This window comes from Pelodiscus sinensis, chromosome 1 (assembly GCF_049634645.1).
Source record: "Pelodiscus sinensis isolate JC-2024 chromosome 1, ASM4963464v1, whole genome shotgun sequence".
Classification (NCBI taxonomy): Eukaryota; Metazoa; Chordata; order Testudines; family Trionychidae; genus Pelodiscus; species Pelodiscus sinensis.
The window spans coordinates 167,343,840-167,366,978 of NC_134711.1; the positions used below are offsets into that span (position 1 = coordinate 167,343,840).

Below are 23,139 nucleotides of genomic sequence, written 5' to 3' on the forward strand. Positions count from 1 at the left end.
CTGAACTTTTTGAAGCAGTTTCTGAGAATTGCTCTTTACTAGTGTGTTTAACCTTTCTCTTATTTTTTTTAATACATCTTTCCACGCTTGTGTTTGACATTTTTAATGCATGCAAATAAAATTGTTAAAGTTAAAAATCAACTAGTGTTGATTTTTTTCTTGAAAATGACAACTTTACATTCACAGGCCTTTAAGACACATTGTGTGTTGATTATAGCACTATAAATGAAATTGGATCATGACTCCTTCAATGTCTAAGATCAATTTTGAGGCATAACAACCAGGAGCAAATTTTGAGAAGTGATATTGGGGAGTGGGCATTAGGGAGCTATGAGTATATTGTTGCTATATCCTGGGGCTTCCATTTTGAGTCAGTAGTTTCATGGTGAATATCTGTCTTCATAACAGAAGCTGTTGTGAAGATTAGTCTTAAGAAAATCATAAAACTCTGTGAATATTAATATAAATAAGCCTGCTTCAATTGAAATAACCAACAAATGGGATATCTCAAACCACTCCATCACAATTCTCTGCCACTGAGACCAATTCCAAACCAAAACTTTAAATAAATCTGAGAGTGGTGTCCAGATGTTGACATTTCTTCAAGGTGTAATATCTTGGTTGTCACTATAACTGATGGTCCCTTTTGAATTAATGTCCCTTCTAAAGTGTATATCTTTACTAAAATAGAGTATTATACCACAGTGCTGTCATTCTCTATTTCTTCCTTGCTGTCAAAGAAAAAAAACACCTTAAAAGTTTGTGAGATTTAATTTTTTAGGGGGTAGATGGGAATTGGAATGTAGCTTTAAGTGTACTAGAATAAGTGCATTTTGGAGGCAGCATATTTCTGGCATTTTAGTTTTATAGATCCCATTTGAAACGGAGTAAATTTATAGCTTGGTAGATTAGTAGACAATTTTGTGGTTAGCTAGGCAAGAAATTTTTATCTCCTCTTAAAGATGTAAGCTTCAACATACAATAGGGTAATCTGACTTTTTTTTTTTTTTACTTGCTAGTAAACTACCACCAGTTGGAATACTAGAGTGTTGTGGGTGAAAGCTAAGTGTTTGCATCCCATGTGAGAAAAATTTCAAATTATAAGCACATGATTCTGTTGCTCTTATTTACACTTGACATCTTCCCTCCTGAAAACAGTGAGACTACTCAGGTTAAGAGTGGCAGAATCTACCATCAAGATCAAAATGATCACTTCAAGGCTTGGGTGTTAATGATTTTCTGTATTACTAGTCTTCAGTGGGACTGATTGGAGTAACTGAAGAAAGTTCACACAGCTTGCAATCACCTAGTACTATTTCTCTGTCCAGTAGCTATCAAATATTTTGGGTATTTACAAGGCTCTTGCCTATATCTTGCACTGCTTTTGGCCATGGCATCTGGAATGCCAAGATATAATTTAGATCCTATTGTATTTATAGTATTTGCCATGGAAGTTTTCAAATCATCCGATATTTTCCTATATTACTGGTTATAGGCCACATAAGGGAAATTGCTGGGCTGCTTAGTATGTATAAAGTTCTCCTTCATTGTTTAATAACCTTATGGCTTCTGGGCTATCAATCTCATTATCAATGTGTAGGCTTAAACTACAGGTTGTTCCTATACAAAGAAACTGTAGGCTTTTTTGGTCTAAGTACCTACTACAAATAAGATCTTTGCTAAATTTTCTAAATGAATTTAGTGTATGTTTGTTTGTTTAAAAGGTATACCCTGTTTCATGAGCGATTGAAGAACATTGAAGAAAATGAAGGAGGCCTTGATAAATTTTCAAAAAGTTACAAAATCTTTGGAGTCAATCGACACGTGGATGGTGGACTACATTGCAAAGAGTGGGCTCCAGGGGCAGAAGCAGTTTTTCTAACGGGCGACTTCAGTAAGTATTTTTAAAGAATTTTCAATTTATTTCTTTCCTCTCCTCATACCAGAACTAGTGCCATAATACAAATTATGCAATGCACTTTATTTTTAATGAAAATAGGGCTGTCAATTTTGTTAAAAATATTAATCATACTGTTAATAAAAGAATACCATTTATTGAAACTTTTTTGGATGTTTTCCACATTTTCAATACATTGATTTCTATTACAAAACAGAATTCAAAATGTACAGTGCTCATTTTATATATTTGTGATCAATATTTTCACCATAAAAAAATAGTATATTTCAATTCAATGGATACAAGTACAGTAGTGCAATCTGTATTACACAAGTGTAACTTATAAATGCGGCATTGAGTAAAACAAACAAAACCAACCCTGCACTCAATTTTTACAAAGTTTTGCTTTTGAGGGCCCACAAGTCCATTTAGTCCTACTCCTTACTAAAATCGGTCACTTTTTAAACTTTTTTCTGCTTGATTGGATTTGTCAAAGGAGTTTTATTACTTTTTCAAAACTTTGGTTTGCCTAGTTAGTCTTTCTCTAAAAGCAATCCACACTTACCTAAACGACTGTTGAAAATCCATTGAATGTTTTTCTACATGTATAGATTGCTTGACTGTGCAAAGTCATGTTTCAGAGCTCATTGGCTGTTGAGGAAGAAACATGAACTCAGGTGCATCTGCTCATTTTGTCTAAAGATTTTATAGTAAGTCCTATTACAAAATAATTTGGTAATGCATATCCCCATTCTCTTGTCAGGAGAAGGGCAAGGAGATGGGAGCAGAGCCATTCACGTTTCAGCAGTACAGGGAGTTCTAGGACTTGTCTGACTTAGGTCTAACACCATTTGTCAAGCTTTTCAATTGACCGCCCATTTTGCCCCTATAATATATTTTTGCCCTAATGATGCTAGATTTGTGTCAAGTTTTCTTGAAATCACTTCGTGCTTGTGTTTACATAGTACTAGAATGGAGCTGGATTGGGTTGCTTCTGATTAGCTTTGGGGCAGTAGGATAGCTTCTTGCTGGATGAGCCCAAGGCTGGGAGCCATTCAAAAAACTTGAACAGTAATTGGTTGAGGTTTTGCATGTGTGCTGTTCTCTTCCTTTCTCAGCCTCAGCCTGTGTTTGCTGGCATTCTGAGCAGCTCCCTTGCTGTCTGCCTCTGTAGCTGTCTGCCCAGGCTGTTTCCCCAGCCTTCGTTGTTGGCATTCTGCCCAGACTGTCTTTGTGCGGAGAAGACCACAACCAAGAGCCCTTCAAAAAGGCCTGGAAAGTCAAAGCGTGTGTGAGGTGTCTCAGTTGGGGGCCAAATCAGTGAGGGTTCAGGTTTCTTGGAAGCGTTTTTTTTTTTTGCTTCTCACTTGTGTGATTTTTTTCCCCCCCCAACTGATTTTTTTTGTTGTTTTTGTGTGTGTGTGTGTGTGTGTGTGTGTGTGTGTGTTGCTCGGTGACCTCCAACCCCAAAAAGGTTCGCTACTTCTGCCATAAATAGAGAAAACATTGAAACTTTTTTGTGTTGGATATAATATTTTACTTTATTTAAACTGAAGTTTGATGAACTATCATGAGAAAGTTAAAACGCTTAATCTGTATAATAATTTAAATTAAACTGTTCTTTCCAGATGCAGCACTAGCAAAATGGCTTGGGCATAATTATGTAATTTACAGTGAGTTTCCTTTAGCAGCATGTGGTCCATGGGGCATGTGGTGGAGAGAGTTCCCTCCTCTCCCTCGCTCCTTCCCTCCCTTGGGAGAGTGGCATGACTCGAAGCAGAAGGTGGAAACTTGGCATGCCACTTTGGAAAGTTTGCTGATACCTGGCCTACGCTTATTGATTAACTCTCACAGTTACTCAGTCCTCCCCTTGCTGCCTCTATATCAGATGCAGTGGGAGGGAGGTGGGAGCTGGTGTGTGTGGGGAGCTGTCTCCTGCCAAGCTGCCTGTTCACCACATTGCTACCTCTGATACAGAGGCAGCAGCACGGCCTGCCCCTCCCTTTATGTCAATGTGTAACTGCTGAAAATTTCAGTGGTAACATTAAAAAAAAAGGCATTTTATCATCCTTAGTGCATGGGGAGACCAACAGATTTCCATCCTTTCAAATGTACACTACATAGCCATTCTGCAGCTACTGAGCTTGCAGTTAAATTCCCTTTCTCCAGAGTCATTGATATCTGGGTCTGATCTTGAGTCAAGTCAGGATCAGATATTTGAGGATATGTCAAGAATAGCAATTGACATAAACGTGTTACCCAGGTGTTACATACCAGGTGGTCTGGGGCACCGCTGAGAGGGTCAAATCAGGATGAACTGCTTAAAACCAGGATGAACTACTTACAGCCCAAGACCCTCTAAGCACCAAACCAGTTACAAAGTACACTTCAGCTTCCAATCTGCATTAGACACACTAGCTTTCCTTGTGTTGCAACCAGCACCACACTTTACACTGAGAAGTTATAAAACCAATCTCACCAACTCCAAACAGTTTCTCCCTGTCCCAAAGGACCAGCCACTTCCCAGGTAAATTTTTAACTGTGTATTTATACCTCTGATCTTACCCACAAGAGCATTCTGTGCCAGTGCCTTAGAATCTAAAATATAAAGGTTTATAAATAAAACAAAAGAAAAGGTTGAAAGTCAGATTGTTAAAGAAAGCACCTTACGTATACCAATCACCAAGTTCTTGATGCAGGCCCTTAGCAAAGATGCAACAAACTTAAATCTCTGGAGTACATCCTATGTTAGGATGGGTCAGCAAATCCTTCCCGGCCCTTTGTCCATAGCAAATATGCTTCTGAAGTCAAGGGCAGGATTGAAGACAAAGATGGAGACCCCCCTCAGGATCCTTTTATAATCTTGCCCATGTGGAGGGAAGAAGTGATGGTACCTCCCAAACTGGAGTGGATCACATGACCAGCTAACCTCTCCATGTCCTTTAGGCAAGCATCCATGGCGTGTCTATTGGTCTGCAAGTTCCCAGACACGTTCCTGAGAAGTTCACTGGCAACATTTGAGAGCCATTTTCCATGCAGCATCGCTATTCAGCATAGCTATTCACCAAATAACCATTCCGCACAATAGGTGGGGTCGACACCTATTGCTGTCTCCCAGACAGAGAACATTTAAAAATATACATACAAAGTCCATATTCATAACTTCACATAAAAAAATCATACAAGTATGAGTGGCATACACAGAATCAGCATAGCATAAGCTTTAATTTGACACCTCACTTGACCTACTTTGCACAGAATTTGGGGGCAAACACTCAACAGTGGTTGCAACAACAGACTGCATTTTTCTATTACAACCCAATAATGTGACAGCATGAAAATGTAATTTCTAGAGAATAGGTCTCTTCTCCAACCTTCATCGCTCCCTTCTAGTCTAATCCTGATCTCTGTGCTCTGGCATCATGCACTTTCACAATTTTGTCTCTGTGGACCACTAAGCCATGGAGAATGAATGATTAGTAACCTTTTCTGTTTGCACACTCACCCCTTGAACTGGGGAAAATTTTGGGATTTGGATGCCATCAATGATCTGTACAAAGTTTGGAGACCTCATTCTCTGAAATCCAGCTATGGTTTCTAGAGCTTCTCTTATGGTAACCGCCCATGAATGAATAAGTATTGATTTGCCTCAAACCTGCACATTTGCAGTCTCAACAGTGGATTCTTTAGCCCCAACATGATTTGTAGCAGACTTGTAGTAGGCTGTTGTCCGCTACCAAGCAATAGCAATCACTTTCTGAACCATGCTGCAGTGTGAGCTGTAGCTGGTAATAATGGGCCATTGGTGGGAGTTGGCTGCCAATGGGAGACACCACATGTGCCCCGGACCGGCAGGGAGAGGAGGCAGCCAGACCCCAACCAATAGGATGGTGGTTAGAGCCATGCCTTTTTGGGGTGTCCTTCCCGCAGACCACCAGTAAAGCAGACAGCACTTACAGAATCACTGTTCTAGTTGATTGGCTACTCCACTGGATAAGCTTTCCCTTTCAGTAGGGAGCAACAGTAGAGTGAGATCATCCCCTCACTATGTCTTCCATCCTGTTTTCCAAGGAATGACTGGAAAGGGTGATGTGATCCAGAACTGCCCTTGGCAAAAGTGTGAAGGCAGGTTATAGTGCCAACAACACATGAAGTGGTCCCCCAACTATCTCCATGTGAGTCACAGAAACCTGGGCTTCTGCCAATAGCAGCTATGTGAATGCAGGTATATGCATATATACACATAGTAATATCTGTTCAAAAATGCCTGTGTGGACTCCTGCCGTTGATATGATCCAGTAGTTTAGTATTTATGCCAGCGTAGACATTGCCTTAGATAAGTTGTCTTTTTATTTTGTTTTAAGAGAACAAGAGTGGAAGAAAATGATTACTTTAAATGTACACCAAAGGGTGTTGCAAATACTGAGTTAAATGAACTTTTGAAAAGTTACTGTTAATGTCAATTTTTTGGTGTGGGAGGAATGGTAATTTAAGAATAGAAATATTTGAAAGGATTGAAAATTCTCATGCATAATGAAATACCATGACAGCTTAAAAACTGTAATTTTTTTTTCAAAAACTCTAATTTATTTTAAAGTATTTCATGTATCACTTTTATCAAATGAAGCTGAGATTTAGAACTAATATCTTAGAATAGCTGTATCTAGAGTTTAATGAAATGCGGCAGTAAGGAGTCCAAAGTGAATTTTCTTGTAGTCTTTTAAATGAAAAAGTGCATCATTTGTCCTATATTTCTCATTCATCATGAGACATAGTAAAATATTCATTCCCAAGAGAAAGAATGCGGTTAGGAAGCCTAGAGAAATGGAAGTATGTCATTCAATGTAGATGAGTTTTAGTAATATTCTTATGAGAAATGGGGTTGAAAAACCCTAATATTAAGAATTAAGTTGTAGATATATTTAATTAAAATTGGATAGCTTTAACCTTTCTTTAAGTTTCAAACAGGTTGAAGTATCAAACTAAATGTATGAGTATACTGAATTTTACTTGAATTCAGGTGTCATTTTTAATATGAAGTCTTCATAAAACTTTGTTTCATAATGAACATTAACCATTAGAGATTTTTTTATACAAAAAAGCTTGCAAAGAAATATAGAACTTTTAAGTAATCATGTATTTCACTTTAACCTGAAATGTACTTTTCAATTTCAATGTTTTCAACAATTTAATTAAATACAATGAACTCTTTCAATTTGTCTTCCAGAGTATTAAACTGAAATGTTACCAGTAATGTTTGATATGGGGACTTTATATTCTTTGAATGATTGCACATGTGCATTCCAATATGTATATGCACATGCTGTGTACGTGTCCATCAGAAGATGTTTCCTTACTGGTATCTGTTGGCTGGTCTATGGTACTGTGTATTTGTGTTAAGTGTAAAATAAATCCCTCCCAACCCGAAACTCACCCGGTCTTTTGTTTGACAGATTCTGGCTTTTTGCTTTGCAAATAGTTCCTTGCATTGTAGAATTAGGTAGTGTGTGTGGGTGGTTTTTTTTTTTTTTTTTTTTTTTTTTTTTGTAGTATAGATTATTCTCTGTTTGTGTTTCCATTAATAGTAGTTTAATTCGGAATGGTTTTCCCCTCCTATTGTTCATGCTCCTGGGGCATGCAATGTCCCGAGGGATTCAAACACTGTTGGAAGTATGGCAAGCATATGTCCAGTAGTGACGCTCATATTGCTTGCCTACAGTGTCTGGGGAAAGGCCACCTGCAAGATTTTGTAGTAATTTGAAGGGGGTTTAAATTGCAGACTAAAAGAGTGGGAACTCATGGAATCAACAGTTAGACCACAGCCAGAAACCCTGCCCCCCATCTGTGCTTATTGTGCAGGCTTTGGTGTGGGAGGCCTGGGCACCATGCCCAGAAGAGCACAGATGTCACTAGTACTGATCTCTTATGCACTGGTCCCATTCCCTGGAAAAAAGAGGATGGACCAGGGCTGCTCCCCCTCCAGAAGGTCTACTAAGGCCGCAGAGTACACTTGGCACTGTGTCCAGTCTACCCAGACTGAGTGCCGCAGTACCATCGGCCCCAGCACCATTGATTCCGGCCCGAGTTTGGGTCCAATGAGTCCAGTGTCAGTGAAATCTCCAGTGCCGGTGGAGGTAAAGAAGACATTTGATCTTCCCTCTGTATCTGACACGTCTGAGGCTGCACAATAACTAATTGAACTCCTGCACCAGCATCATTTGGTCCCCTACTTCGGTGGCACTGGCCACAGTGATGGTAGTGGCACTGCCTTCTGTCCCCTTGTTTTCAGCACCAGTGACAGTGCTAGAGGTGGCCCATCCAGTACTGGGGTCTGTGTTCACAGCATTGCTTAGGCATTTCTAGGTCTCCGGTGCTAGTCAACTGAGGACAACTTGGACAGCATTGGTACTGTGGGAAGGATGTCTGCTGCCATGAGTATCCAGGGAAGTGTCCCTCGGTACTGATCGCTGGCACTGTCCAGTTCAGCTCCTCCCTGGTCAGTATTAGGAGTATACCTCAGATTCGGAGACTGAGTCCCTGGTGCCCAGGAGATCTCAGTACAGTTCCTGCTCGTGGCATTGGTATCTGAAGGCACCTGCAGCACTGGCACAATCCTGGCCTTCTCAACAGCAGGCATCCATTTAATGGCCCTTTTGGATCCTGTTGGCTTACCACCGAGGCCAGGGTCAAAGACCACCCTCCAGGGCTCCCTCGGCCTATGTGCCACCGTCTGCTTCTTCAGTGGCTCCAGCCCCTTCTCCCACTGAGGACCCTGTGGGACAAGGGGGGCCATGTACTTTCAGTGGCCCTACTGCAAACAACTCTTTCCTACTCTCAACCTGAAGGGGATATTGAGAGGGACCCTGCAGGCCAGGACAATTTTATTCCCCCAGTGGCCTTGTCCTCCTCAACGCTGGATGAGGCAGTAGTAGGCACCTCCTAATTCCTTCCTTCTGTGGACTCTAAGGCTCACCAGGACCTGTTCAGATATGTGGCCAGAGTCTCAACCTCCTACCTGAGGAGGTGGTCAAAGAGTCTGACCCAATAGTGGCTGTCCTTTCACTCCAAGGTACAGCATGATTGTCTTTGTGTCTCACTAAATCCAGACCACCACCAAGGTGTGCTGGCAGACCCCGGCCTTGATAGCATCCCTGACCAAAGGGGTTGAGAGGGTTCTACTTCATGTTGCAGAAGGGATCAGAGCACTTCTACACCAACACCCACTGTGAGTGTCATGGTCAGCATGGACCCACCCTGAAATACTGGATCTATTTTGGCACAAGGCTTATTTGACCGGGGAGCGTTAGTTGCAGTTCTTGAATCAACAGGCGCTCCTCAGTCATTGTACCTTCAACTCTTGGAATGCACTTTCCAAATTCCAGGAGCTTCTGCCCTCAAACACCATCCAGGAATTTGCGGCAGTTCTATAGGTGGGCCACACAGTTACTAAGACTGCTCTGCAGTCGGCCCTTGACCATGGGCAGTCAGTGAAAGGAGGCCTGGGGAAGGCAAGCCCCCAACTCCACCCCTTCTGCTAGGCCCCACTCCTTCCCTGCCTATTATTCATGCTCCCAGGGCATGCAATGTCCCGAGGGATTCAAACACTGATGGAAGTATGGCAAGCATACACGTGGGATGGCACACCATAAACATGTTTTTCCCCCTTCTAACCATGGGTAGGGGAGTGGGAACACACTTGCCGCAGCCACCCCAGCCCTGGTGGAAGGTTCATTGCGCTGGCTGAGCCCAGCCCAGCCCAATCCACCCCACTCTCTTGAGCACTGGGGGAAGGAAGGAGGCTAGGCTGGGCTAGGCCAGGCCCTGCCTCCTTCCTCCCACAGTGCTCCAGGGCTGGAGAGGTTGGGCTGGGCTGCACAGAGCACTGGGGAGGGAGAAATCAGGGTGGTCTGCACTGTCTGGCCCGGCCTCTCCAGCCCCGGAGCACTGGGGGAGAGAAGGGTGTACCCCACAGCCAGGCCTGGTCTCCTCAGAACACCAGGAAGGCAGGCATTGGGGGCAGCAACACTCCACGCCCAGAAAGCCTACAGCCTGGTACCTTTGGCCTTAATTATTCTTTTGCTGGATCTGGAGTACTGGTACACCATCTTCAATCTCAAAGACACATGCTTCCACAGTTTCCATCATTATGGCCCACCATCATTTTCTCTGTGTTCTAGTAGTGGACCATCATTACTAGTTCACAGTGCTGTCCTTGGGCTTGGCCACAGCACCTTCAATCTTTATGAAGTATGTGGTGATGGTGCCTGCATTCCTGCACAGAAACTGGGTGCAGGTCTATTAAGTATTTTTTTTTTCAGATATGGATAGCAGTCAACACAAAATTAGTTTCCCAAGAAATATGGATAGCTAGTAAGTAATATTTCCTTGCCAAATCTTTCAGCCATTGCTATTTTGGCTGTGGAGTTGTTATTCAGGAGTCTTTGCCTAAAGAACTTTTTTATTATAAGAAAGTATGCACATTCTGCTTTACTTCTATTCCAGAAAGGTTGAGTGCTTTTTGATTCAACTATTTAAAAAAAAAAAAAAACCTGAGTTTCTGAACGAAAAGTCTGACTTTACTAATGCACTATGCTATGGATATACATGCTTTAATGGTTTCATATGTTCTACAAAGTTAGACACTACACCTCTCCTCCCCAACTGCTACATTGAAATCTTCTTGATATATTGTTTTGTGCTCCAAGTAGTTTTTTTAAACAATAAATAACTTTTCTATTACCATGTTTTATCTTTTTGACCCAAGCCAGATGATTATGGAGATACTCGTATGAGTCTTTTTTGTTATCCATAATACATGTTTGTTTTCTTCAGAAAGTTGTAAAGTCAGGAAGTAGTACTATGCAAAATATTTTCTGATTAAATAAACTAAATAAAACAAACCACCTTTAATATAAGCTTGACATTATGAATTTTAGTTTATTCCCTCAATTTTTTTACATCTCCACATTAGACCTGTTGGTGTTCTAACGGCATTCCACTGTTCATCTGAAAAGGCACTTGTGATATTAAATGTACATACAAAAACATTAAGATTTGTCAATTAGTGGTTTTAGCAGCTCAGTAAATCAAGAGTAGGAGGCTATTAGCTGAAATTCTGATACTAGAGGCAGTATTGACATTATAGCTTCCTTTAAAAGCTATGCAAGAACACTGAACATTTTATTTGCATATTTTATTGCTAAGCAACTAAGTGAATACTGGCAAATATCACTTATTTTAGAATTCACCATTTCAGAATTAAAGACCCAGTTCATTACAGCGTAGTGTAAATGTAAATTTTGAGCATAATCCATATAACTGAAAATTGGCGGATTAGAATATTTTGAATTTACTTCTAATTGTTTCATGTTGACGTATATTGTCTTTTTCCCCAAAAATTTTGAATATAGTTTATAAAATTGATAGAAAATTGTATGTTAATCTACTGGTCAAACAGCTTGCTTTTCCACTGTAATAGTCAATGTTGCATCCCAACTTAATCCTAATGCCTTATTTAGTTCTCCATATATTTAGCTCTCCATATATTTAGCAAACGGCTATGGCTAAGATTTCCAGATTCTTAAGATTTCCATTTTGTTGGTTTCTGTCTGAAAATAACATTTCATTTGTTTAATCCAATGAAATCAGTTCCATAAGGCTAGAGTTCATGAAAGGAGTAAAACGGAGGGAGGATTTTCCCTATTCTGTGTTAACTTGAACATCTGAAACTAAAAAATTGAAACCAGGTTTACGTTACGGATCTCTTTGAGAAGTAAGGTGTAAACCATTTGGAACCGTAGTCCCTCAAGTGTTCTGTGGTTTTGTTAGGTTAGGTTAGCTCTTGCAGATGGGGAAGAGATGATTTCTTGCAGGATGACCACACCCTTTAACATACACAATGTATTGCTAGGGCAGTGACTTTTAATTGTCACTAAAATGTAGCCTAAAAAAAATAAAATGACTTGTCATGTGGCCTTTGCTGTCCCACCAAGCTCTGAGGATAAGCCCTCTCACACCTCCCAATCCCTTGCCCTGACTGATGCCTGCATACCCCAGCTCTGTGCCCTGAGCCCCTTCTTAATGAAATACCAGGTAAATATGCTAGTATACAAATAAAGTAGAAACTGAATTCAGAAACAAGATGACTATACATTAATACTATATTTTTGTTAGCTGTATGCCAAAGCTAGTACAAGAAAAGTGTTACTAAAATTATATTTACACAAACTCACTTTTCCTAGACAGAGACTCTAGTGAAAAATGTAGAAGATATGAAGAACACTGAAAACATATGTATGAATTAGACCTCCATAGGACTTACTTTAAAAAAGCTCCGTTCAAGAACTTTTAAGTAATAGTTGAATTTAAAATGGGATTGTCTCTGAATGTTGTGGTTAGTGTCCTTTTGATCAGTGCACTAAATGAATAAATCAGTGTGGGGTTTCTACTTCTGTTTCAAGTGTCTTCCTTACAGTCATCATCTCTGGCCCAAGAGAGCTCCATATAGTTTCTTTGGAGGAAAATAAAACTGGTAAAATTAAGGCTTCTTAAACTGCTGAATCAGGGTAACATTCTTTATCTAATTTTCATGCTTGGTATTCTTTTGTATTGCATAATTCTGAATTAGGGTTGTCAATCACAAGTTAACTAAAATTGTGATTAACATTAATAGCAGTTTTAATCATTTAAATTTTGATTGATAGTCTAGTAAATATTTTGGAATCTTCCTACATTTTCAGAGATATTGATTTAAATTACAGCACAGAATACAAACAGCACCGTGATCACTTGATATTTTAATTACACATTTGCCCTGTAAAATGATTTAAAAAAAGACTATTATAATACTCATGAGGTGAAATGAAAAAATGCAATCTCTTTATCCTGAAAGTACAATTATCATAAATTTTTTGGTTTTGGGTTTTGAGTGCAGTTATGTAACACTTCCGAGCCTGTAAGTCCACTCAGTTTTACTTCTTATTCAAGAAATCGCTTAGATTACCAACTTTGTTTACATTTATGCGAGAGAATGCTGCCTGCTTCTTATTTACAATGTCACCTGAAAGTGAAAAAAGGTGTTTGCTTGTCACTTTTATAGCTGGCATTGCAAGATACTTTGTGTCCCAGGTAAGCTAACCATTCATATGCCCCTTTATGCTTCAACCAACATTCCAGAGGAAATTCTGCAGTAATGTTGGAAAAAAAGCCATGTGATAATCTGTGACTGAACTCCTTGTGGGGAGACTTGTTTGTCTCCTGCACTGTTGTACCTGTATTCTGCCCCATATTTCATGTGTTAGCAGTCTCAAATGATGACCTAGCACATGTTTGTTTTAAGAACACTTTCACTGCAGATGAGACCAAGCACAAAGAAGGTTCCAATGTGAGATTTTTAAAGATAGATACAGCACTTAATCCAAGTTTAAGAATTTGACCTGCCTTCCAAAATCCTAGAGGGAAAAACTTCACTAGTTCCTACAGCTTAAGGGTTTTTTCATCTTGAGTTGGAAAGCAATTCAGATTGGCTTGTCCTGGTTATGTTTCCTAACAACTTAATCATTGAGTCCAGTTCCTTGTAGAAGGAGGAGCTTAAGTGAACTGAACCAGAGAGGCAGCTCAGCAAGGACAGTGCCTGGGGAAAGAGTATCCTCCCCTGCTTGTGTGTGTGTGTGTGTGTGTGTGTGTGTGTGTGTGTGTGTGTGTGTGTGTGTGTGTGTGTGTGTGTGTGTGTATGTGTATAAAAGGGTGCTAAGCCTCTGCCTGACACCGTTGTGGAGCCTACGGTTGCCAGATGGTTTCAACAAAAATACTGGACACATTACATCATAATCTATATTGCATCTTATTTAGAAAATACCAGACATTTATATTTTCTCATTTATATGTTCTCAATTTGTTTCCCGAACAGAGAGTTCAAATATTGGACTGTCCAGTTCAAAACAGGACACCTGGCAACCCTAGTGGAGCCTGCAGGGTCAGGGTGAACAGACAGGAAATAGGTCCACCCCATCACTCCAGAGCTTAGCTAACAGATACAGAGGCTTTCTTGTTCTAGCCCTGTGTGGTGGTTTTGGTGCATACTTTTCATCTTTGTCCCATCACTAGACTTGAACATCTACCCACATTGTCAATCACTGGACACCTCTCCTCTCTCCCCCTCCTCCCTGCCCATTTACTGCTGGTGGCTGGCTGGCTGGCAGTCAGGGATCTGGACAGCAACAGGATCTGCCATTACTGAGTGAGGAGAGTCAGGAAATACGGACCATTTGCCTGTTTTTTAAAAAGTTGAGACATTTGCGGGAGGGTTTAAATATAAGACTGTCTCTTTAAGTTTCAGAGAGATAGCTGAGTTAGTCTGTAACAGGAAAAACTTAAACAACAAATAGCCTGGCAGCACTTTAAAGACTAGCAAAACATATCATGAGATTTTGTGGGCACAGCCCACTTCTTCAGATGACTCTTTAAAGGGACATCTTGATAAGTAGAGTGACCAGATTTTGCTTCCATTCTGGCATTGAAACCAGCCTTTATTGCCCACTTGGTTTAAATTTTCATACCAATTTTTTGTTTTTTGAGCCTTTTCCCATGTCCCATAGCAGATGCCTATAAAACTTGGCACAACTACCTCACTGTAATCCTTTAAGTCCCTCTTTAAAACTCAGCTACTAAAATCTTGACAACGGTTAAGCAGCTAGTGGACAAATCCACACTATTCCACTCCTCTCTTGAGCTCCACCTGCCTAAGAGAAAGTCATTAAGGCAGGGACTGGAAACTATGTAACATAATGGGGGTACTACCCCATGATTGGATTTCTTTAAATACTAGTGCAATACAAAAAACAACAAAATGTGAACTTCATTGACTCTTCCTAAAGTTGTCAATAAGGCTTGAACAGTTCATGTAACCTTTTTTCCCTAAAGTTTTTTTTTTCTTGTGCTCTGTTATGTAGGGAATAGCTGCGGATCTTATTTTTTGACTCTTCAGAAACAATGAGTATGTGAGCATTCTAGGGACAAGGAGTGTTTATCTAACAATATACACTGTTCTCTCTTCCACTTCCTCACATTCTCTTCCAAGAAAGAGAATTGACTGGTTTTAAAAGGAACTCCTCCTTTGGAAAGAACTTGTATAATGGAGGAGACCTGAAGGGGCAGAGGTGAGAGACGAGTGACCTTAATTTGAAGTGTGAAGTTTTAGGACCCTGAATTTCTTGAATAGTATCTGCACATCTCTATTTTTCTAATATTTTTGGCAATAATTGTTTTAGGTTGGAATATTTTGGAGCTTTTTGCTTACACATGTGAACAGATTTATACACAATGTATAGTGAATATTTGCAAACAAACATGGCAATAATTAGTACTAAGTTGTAGAAGAAATTGAGTTTAAAGTGCAGTGTGAGAGTAATTAACTTTCTCGCATATTAGTAGCTTTTTGGCTTGACCTGCATGTTTATGCACTGCCAAGCACAGTGGAGTCCTTATCCTGATTTTGAAGCTTCTGTGTGCTACCACCAGTGGGTTAGAACTGCAATCTTTAGATGAAAGGTGTTATATAAATTCAATGTTGAGATGGCTCTTCCTTACTATGTGGGCATTAGAATTCAGAAGTTGTTGCTTTCCTGCATTCTGCTCAATCCACCAAACCAGCTTGTCTTTGTAGATCTTTCCCTCTGGCAGGGTAACTCTAAGAATCCTCTGAGATCTCCGGTGTGTAAATATGCTAAATCTTCCAAATGTCTCTCATAGCTAAATCTGCTTACCCTCACTGGGGTTTACAAAACTAATGGTTTTGTGTTTGAGCTTTCTCCTCAGTTGTTATGATCAGCCAAAAAGGTAGGAAAATCCTCAGTGAGAAATAACTCAATTATTGAATTAGAAATCCTTGTCTGATTTCTCTCCCTCCCCCCCCCCCCCCCCCCCCCGCCACACACACCTTCAAGCTTTCCAGGGTACAGTCTGGATTGTTGTGCTTTTAGCCCTCCAGTTTTATGTGCAATGCACCCTGCTTTGCTATGTGAGCTGCCACTCTCATCACTCCCCCTAGCTTCCAGCATGCAAGTCACACCCAGACAAAATACCAAAATGTTATAGCCCATATAGGGTGAGACCTGCTTAGGAAGAAGAGGCAGGAAAAATGGGGAGGAGGTGTTACCTTTATACACAGTTCGCCTGAGTTTGAGATGGGAATAGGAGACCTACGTTGGGAAAATAACATCAGGGTACATAATATCCAGCAGGTTCTTAGAATGTATCAGGGGTGCAGCATTTTCCATTTTCTGGAATATAAAAACAAGGAGAGTCTGCTCTAGATTTGATTGCTAACAAATAGGAAGGAACTGGTTGAGAGTCTGAAAATGGAAGGCGGCTTGGGTGAAAGTGATCACAAGAGTTCATGATTCCAAGGCAGGGGTGCACAATTTTTGGTGGGGGGGCCACGCTAAGATTTTGGAAAGAGGTCAAGGGCCACACTTTTCTGTGGAGGAGGTGTGGCATCTAGGATGGAGGTTAGATGTAGAAGGGTGCACGGAGTAAGAGACTGGAATGCAGACGCGAGTATGTGGTCTAAGAGGGAGTTTGGGTGATGGACTGCCTCAGAGGATTGGCGTGTAGGGTCGGGGAGAGAGTGTGGGTGCAGGAGAGGATTCTGGCCTGGGGGAGGGGTGTAGGAGGGAGGGTACAGGGTCTGGGAGGGAGTTGTAACCTGGGTCAAGGGTGTGCAGAGTATTTGGATGGTGACCTGGGGGCGGGAGTTGGGTTGCGGGAGGGACACGGGTGGCAGAGGCAGGCTTTGGCTGGGAGGCACTTACCTAAGCGTCTCCTGGCCAGCAGCCCTGTGGCAGGCTAGGCACCCTACCTGCTGCAGCCTCAGACCACTTAAAACTGCAGTCTACTCCCTCCATGTGGCTCTCAGCTCTGGGAGGGGGAAGAGGCTTGCTCTACCCCCGTCCTCCAGGCCAGTCTCTCTGCTCTGATTGGCTAGTTGTTTCTGACCAATAGGAGCTGAGGATTGGGTTGGGGGTGGGGAGATCACCCAAAGTATCCCCCCCCCCCCAGTAAAGAATCACACAGAGCAGCCCTGCACTTAAAACAGTGGCTGCTGCTTACCTGAGGGTTCTGGCGGAGTGGTTGGTGGGCCAGATCTGGTGGCTTGATGGGCCCGCAAGCAGTATCTTGCCCACCCTTGTTTTAAGGAATGGTAGGAGTTAAAAACAGGAGAATAAAGGTAGTGGATTTCAAGAAGGCTAACTTTAGCAAACTGAGGGTGTTGGTAGGTAAGATCCTATGGGAAGAAAGTCTGAGGAAAACCAATTGAACACAGTTGGCAGTTTTTCAAAGAGATTATTAAGGCACAAGAGCAATCTGTTGCACTGTATAGGAAAAATAGGCATTATGGCAAGAGACAACCCTGGCTTAAGCAGGAGAATCTTGAATGATCTAAAAGTCAAAAAGGAGTCCTACAAAAAGTGGAAACTAAATCAGATATCAAAGGATGAACACAAACAATTAACACAAGTGTGTATATATAGGCAAAATTAGAAAGGTCAAGATATAAAACAAGCTCAAACTAACTAAAGACATAAAAGATAACAATAAAATGTTCTACAAATATATTAGAAGCAAGAGAACGACCAAGGATAGTATAGGCCCATTTCTCAATGAAGAGGGAGAAACAATAACAGAAAATGTGGAAATAGCAAAGGTGCTTAATGGTGACTTTGTTTCAGTTTTCACTGATAAGGTTGGTGGTTATTGGATGCTTACCTTCTGAACCTAGCCCACTACATAGTGAATCCCAGTGATAAAGTAGGAAAAGAAGATATCTAACTTGTCTAAGTAATTTTTTTAATTTGTTCAAGTCTCCAGGGTAAAATGTGTCCTAGAATACCCAAGAGCTAACTGAGGAGATACAAGTATTAAAAAAAGTAGAATTTATGTGGTGGCAAGTGAAAACAAAGTAAGTTACTAAGTTTAAAATAAACAAGATGCTAGCTAATTCTAAAACATTAAGTAACTTGTTAAATTCAAATTCTTACACTAAACAGTTGTTCTTATCTCCAGCCAAAGTTGATCTTTTTCTGACCTTTGCCTACTGGCTTTTCTTTCACACTTCCACTATAGTTCTTTGTTTCCAAGTCTCTTCATAGGCGCTACGTCTAGACTGGCCCCTTCTCTGGAAGAGGCATGCAAAGCAGGCAAGTCAGAATAGGGAAATCTGTGGGGGATTTAAATATCCCCCGCGGGATTTAAATAAACATGGCCGCCGCTTTTTTTCCGGCTTGGGGAAAAGCCGGAAAAGAGCGTCTAGACTGGCACGATCCTCTGGAATAAAGCCCTTTTCCGGAGGATCTCTTATTCCTACTTGCAAGGGCTTTAGGAATCCCCCGCGGATTTCCCTATTCTGACTTGCCTGCTTTGCATGCCTATTCCGTCTTATGTGGCCAGTCTAGACGTAGCCATGTAGTCTCTTAAGGTGGGGAGGCAATTTCCAGGTGAAGGCAAAACCTGATTACTTTCCATTCACTAATATACTTTTCTCAGAGCTAGAACCCTTTATTCATTCTCCCCATTACCATGGACAAGTCCCAGATTTAATATGGATTTCAGTAAGGTAACATGATCACATGTCTTTCTAAGACCAACAACAAGTTGGGTTTACGGGAAAAAGTAAAATCATTCATGGGTGGTTGTTTGAGTACTGTGCCATTAAGTACCTAATGTTTTACTAATGGCTCTCATTGGCACATTTAAAATTAAAAACAGATTCACACTTTGTCTTACTGCACATATAACAATGATAAATAAACAAAAATAGGATATGCAGATTCAGCATTATGTAACTTTTTAAAAGTTACATAATGTATTCTGCATAAAGTATCTTTGAGTTATGCACATTTGTATTCATAACACAATTTTCATAAAGCATGGGGAGCTCGTGACACCTCTCCGCTGAGTTCACTGCTAGAGATTTGGACAACGTTCAGTGCAGAGGCAGTGTGTTCAAAAATTCTGTTGGGTTTTGATTATATGACAAGCAAATTTCACTAAATCCTGTGGTGTCCTTCATAGTAGTTTTCCTAAAGTTCTGCCCCCCCAAATGCCTGCAAACATGTTGGGGTATAACAGTGCCCCCCAGAACACAGATAACAGTGTCTTTGATTGTGTAGATTTCTTGGAATTTAACCACCGATGTCATGAGATGGTTTGTTATGCCTTTACTGCTATACCCACTTCTAAGTCTTTTTACAGAAGTTGCATGCTTATGGGACTTTTTTGCTCTTATCCCCAGCATGCACCTCTTCCAAAAATCATGTATGTTGAGCATTGTTGAGTGGTTTACCATTAGTGTGAGATGCTTTGTGTTGCTATGCTGGGGGCTAATTACCCCAATCTGTGCTTTGATTGGGAGACACCAGAGCTTCTGGCTCAGCAGGATAATGGCATAGAGTACACTTACAAAGTTTATGAATGATAGCAAGCTGGGAGGGGTTGCAAGTGCTTTGGATGATAAGATAAAAATTCAAAAAGATCTGGACAAAAACAGAGAAATGATTTGCGCTAAATAGGTTGAAAGAAACAATATATTACATACATACTAAATGGGAAATGACCATGTAGTATGGAGTATTGTGGAAAGAGATCTAGGGGTAATAGTGGTCCACAAGCTAAATGTGGCACTATTGTAAAAAAGCGAACATGATTCTGGGATGCAATAGCAGTAGTGTAGTAAGCAAGACACAAAAAGTAATTCTTCCACTGTACGGTGAACTGATTAGTCCTCACCTGAAGTATTGTGTTCTGTTATGGGTACCACACTTCAGGAAAGAAGTGGACAAATTGGTGAAAAGACCAGAAAAAAGCAACAGAAATGATTAAAGGTCTAGAAATCATGATTACCCCAATGAGACTGAAAGAATTGGGGTTGTTTACTCTGGGAAAGAGGACTGAGAGGGGACATAACAGTTTTCATGTATATAAAAGGTTGTTACAAGGACAGGAGGAGGAAAAAAAAAACATTCTCCTTAACCTCTGAGGATAGGGCGAGAAACAGTGGATTTAAACTGTGGTTTCGGTTGGACATTAGGAAAAGCTTCCTAACTGTCAGTGTGGTTAAGCACTGGAATAAACTGTGTAGGTTGTGGAATCACAGGAGGTTTTTAAGAGCAGGCTAGATAAACACCTGGCAGGGTGGTCTAGATGGTGCTTGGTCCTGCCATGAGTGAAAGGGACTGGACTTAATGACTTCTAGATATCCTTTTAAAGTTGGCAGGTGTCCGGTACTGACCCGGATAGTCGGGTATTTTTGCTTCCTGTCCAGTTTAAAAAAAAATCAGAAAATACTGAACACCTAAAATGTCCAGTATTTTCTGATTTATTTTCCCCCCTGCCAGGAGACAAAAATACCAGACACCTGGCAATTCTACACACACTCAGTAATTCGGCCCGGGACCCTCCCGACCCAGCCCACAGGCCCCTCCCGAACCCCACTTCTCTCCCTCCTTCCCCCTTTCCCCCGTTTACCTGGTTCTCAGGGCAGCTCTTTTCCAGCACAGACTAAGAAAACACGATGGCTGCTGGCAAAAAAAGCTCCAAAGGACTTAGAGGCCATGCTTTTTTTTGTTGTTTTGTTTTTTTTAATTGCTCAGTAACTGTCGGGGTCTTTTTTTTTTTTATCAACAACTTTGGTTTCCCTCTTTTTTTTTTTTTTCCCTGTTTTTTTGGAGGGTCGGTATTTTCGGTTAAACTATCTGGCAACCCTACATCCTTTCCATTTCTATGAATCTATCCCTTGTTCCAATCTTACAGAACGTACCTCTTACACTGCTCAAGGTTCACTTTTTCAGAGGGAGCTCTTTTAATTAGTTCATCAGTCCATCAAAGCCTATGAATATGCATTAGTTCTTTGTAATCTGAGTACATTCTTCAAACTTTGACCAAAACCACACTGGTGTAGATTAGGGATGTTAAAGTGTGTGTGTGTGTGTGTGTGTGTGTGTGTGTGTGTGTGTGTGTGTGTATTTGGTAAATGTGTAACCCCTGAAATTTTCACCAGTTACATATTTAGATGCGGGGGGAAGGGTGTTGTGGTGCTGTTTGGCAGGAACCTGTACACACAGGCTGCCTCTGCCTGCCCTCTTACTCTCTACTGTTGCCTCTGTGTATCAGTTCCCCAAGAGCTGGTGCTTGCAGAGAGCCTGCTTAATAGGGAGGAGGCCTTGTGTGTATAACCAATGAGCTCATGTTCTTTGGTTAACCATTTAAATGTGTACACTGTTATATCCCTAGTGTGGATAAAAATTACATTTATTAATGACAGAAATATCTGAAGCAATTAGAGATGAAGAGAATCAGAATTCATTGCAAACAGAAATAAAAGAGGAAAACTGCAAGCTATGTCCTGAACTTTATCAGGCTAAATCATATTTGAAGAAATAAGGTTTCTCTTAAGTCTACAGTAGTCTGTGGTAACTGGAAAGGGCCAATTTCCTCAGTTCAATTATGTTTCTGTCTCCCAAATCCGTCTTTTTGTCTTGTGTACGGGTGGAGGAGGAGAGGTAAGTCTGATGATCTCTCTGCCTCTTACTTTATATCCTTCAGATGCTGGGAAAAACAATCCATGCTTTGTCATGAGTTTAGGCAGCCCTCATTGCCTATTACTTCCCACTCAGTCATATGAATTGTAGTCTTGCTTGCAGCTTCTGTGTACCTTAAGTTTGACATGTAATATTCTTTGTTTAGAGCTCCTTTTTTAAATTTATTTTGAGGAAACTGGTTTGTGGCATTTCACAGGCTCACAACGTATTTTTGTAAAGAACAAAGAGCAAAATTGTGTAACTTCACATATACCGTATTTTCCGGCGTATAAGGCGACTGGGCGTATAAGACGACCCCCTAATTTTCTAGATAAAACATAGGTTTTCGCCTATACTCGCCGTATAAGACTACCCCCCCCCTTAAGAGGCCAACGGGCAGCGCCCCAGCTGCTCTGCCCCAGGGTCCACAACAAAAGCCTAGTCTGCTGGGGGAGGGGGGTGCACTAGCTGCGCCGTTCCCTCCCTCCCCCCAGCAGACCAGAGAAACGGGGAGCAAAGCAGCAGCTTTGCTCTGGCAAAGCCTCAGAGGCGCGGGAGCCCACCGTGGCTGCGGCTTTGCTCCCGGTGCCCCTGGTCTGTTGGGGACTGTCTCCAGCAGACCAGGGACACTGGGAGCAAAGCCTCTGAGGACGCGGGCAGCGGGACAGCCGCGGCGCATCTGGGCTGTCCCGCTGCCGGCTTCCCCCGAGGCTTTGCAAAGCCGTGGAGGGTCTCAGGCAGCGGGGCCCCTCCACGGCTTTGCGCCGCGTCTTCCTGGTCTGCAGACCAGGGAGACGTGGAGCAGCTTTTCTCGCCCCCAAGTACACGGGCGGCAGGACTGCGAGGTCCTGCAGTCCGTGTCCTCCGGGGCGAGAAAAGCCCTGCTCGTACCTGCAAGTCGGGGACTGCCTGTATGTTTATACCCGGCGTATAAGGCGACCCCCGATTTTTGGGGGATGTTTTTTAGTATAAAAAGTCGTCTTATATGCCGGAAAATATGGTAGTGATCATACAGAATGAACCTCTATAGTTCAGTTCTCTGGTCCAGCAAAATCCATGGTGTAGCATGGTTTTAGTCAGTCTCATGTCCACTTACCTATGTGGGTGTGGCTAAGTTTCCTATGGTCCCATAACATTTTGTTTACAGCTACCAGTCCAGGCTTTCAGTATTATATGCTGTTATTTAGGTCTAATTTACCCCTGAATATCCTGAAGTGGAAGTGTTGGTAACGCCTGACAATATTGACTTCCTGTGGCCTGGCAGAGTCTCTGGTTCGGTACTGGTCATGCCTAAGGGTGCCATACTAGAGAGGTCAATATGTAGACACATTTCAACAGAACAATAATGTTCAATGTTTACTTTTTCCCAATAATACCTCACAGGGCTTACTTGGTACAAAAATATAACCATATGAAAGCAGTGAATATGGGGCACAGGGTGTTATTTTGAGGCATAGCGTGTCAAAAAGGGCACATCTTAAATTTCAGATAGCTTTGTTTTGAAATGGTAAAATTTGGGTTCCATTATGGTCAAAATCATGTTTTATAGTGAAAAGTCGTCTTGTCTTGAGCAGTGATTCACCTTAACATATTTAATTGTGGATTTTCAAGTGCAGAATAGCCAGTAACACCAGAAAAATAGTTAAGATGGTAAAATTCTCTTGTCAG

General features: G+C 41.4%; 1 protein-coding gene across 4 annotated transcripts in view; it reads left to right on the top strand.

The window, feature by feature from the left end:
• GBE1 (1,4-alpha-glucan branching enzyme 1) overlaps window positions 1–23,139 on the top strand; it is a 264,165-nt gene that overhangs the window by 64,002 nt on the left and 177,024 nt on the right. For all 4 annotated transcript variants that reach the window (XR_012897753.1, XM_075909685.1, XM_075909701.1 and 1 more), the window contains exon 2: window positions 1,725–1,894. Coding sequence is in view for 2 of the 4 variants with exons in the window: in XM_075909685.1 (XP_075765800.1) it covers window positions 1,725–1,894 (170 nt within the window). In the remaining 2 variants the exon portion in view is untranslated. The remainder of the gene's footprint in view (window positions 1–1,724; window positions 1,895–23,139) is intronic.